This window comes from Otolemur garnettii, unplaced genomic scaffold (genome assembly GCF_000181295.1).
Source record: "Otolemur garnettii isolate 467f Iridium unplaced genomic scaffold, OtoGar3 scaffold00087, whole genome shotgun sequence".
Lineage (NCBI taxonomy): Eukaryota > Metazoa > Chordata > Mammalia > Primates > Galagidae > Otolemur > Otolemur garnettii.
Genome location: NW_003852482.1, coordinates 5,876,968 through 5,878,002, shown reverse-complemented (window position 1 = coordinate 5,878,002; position 1,035 = coordinate 5,876,968). Strand labels below are relative to the sequence as shown.

Sequence of the window (1,035 nt, the reverse complement as noted above, 5' to 3'; positions counted from 1 at the left end):
CATCACAGCTCACAGCAACTTAAAACTCCTGGGCTCAAGCGATTCTCCTGCCTCAGCCTCCTGAGTAGCTGGGACTACAGGCACCCGCCACAATGTCCAGCTATTTTTTGTTGCAGTTGTCATTGTTATTAGCTGGCCTGGGCCGGGTTCAAATCCACCACCTTTGGTGTATGTGGCTGGCGCTATACCCACTGTGCTATGGGCGCTGAGACATTTTGATGTTATTTTATTAAGTCTTTATATTTTGCCCTCTAGAATTCCTTTTTTAGAAAACCCAACTGAGAGGCTCAGCACAAGTAGCTCAGCAGCTAGGGCGCCAGCCACATGCACTGGGGCTGGCAGGTTCAAACCTGGCTTGGTCCTGCCAACTATAACAATAACAAAACAATTGTTATCCTAAGTATTTCATAATAGCTACAGACTATTCCACCAAGTGAATGTACGTTAAGTCACTGGATTTCCTGCCAACAAGTATTTAGAGTGGCTCCCGAGTATCCCTACTCCTAATAACACTAAGGATAAAGCCCTGGGAAGAAATCTTGATTCTCTTCTTAGGATACATTCTCTGAAGTGAAAATATCCAGGTTATGGGACGCCAACAGTCTGTTGCTCCTCACGCCCTGCCCAGCGGCCCTGTTGACTAGAATGGACCCACACAGCACAGGTCCAGCACTGACCCCAGAAAGGCTGGGAGCACGGCTCGGCTCTGGTTCACTTGCCTTCAAACTCTGTCAGGGGACCCCCTTCCTTTAAAGCTCTAAGCACAGAAGACTCTGATTTTGGCAAAGAACACCAAGTTATATGCTGATTAAGGTAACAACGTGGTTTCACATCCTTACTTCATTTCAATGTTCAACCTTCTTGAGAGGCAGATATTGTTAATCCTCATTTTGCAGGTGAGGGAATAGAGGCTTAGATTTTATTTTATTTATTTTTGAGACAGAGCCTCATGCTGTCGCCTTGGGTAGAGTGCTGTGGCATCACAGCTCACAGCAACCTCCAACCCCTGGGCTTAAGTGATTCTCTTGCCTCAGC

General features: G+C 46.7%; 1 protein-coding gene across 1 annotated transcript in view; it reads right to left on the bottom strand.

Annotated features, from left to right (window-relative positions):
• Positions 1 to 613: 613 nt before the first annotated feature.
• Positions 614 to 1,035, bottom strand: part of LOC111726933 (rap guanine nucleotide exchange factor 1-like) — a 2,799-nt gene continuing 2,377 nt past the window's right edge. Inside the window, exon 4 of the mRNA XM_023516097.1 lies at positions 614 to 640. Coding sequence (XP_023371865.1) covers positions 614 to 640 — 27 coding nt within the window. The remainder of the gene's footprint in view (positions 641 to 1,035) is intronic.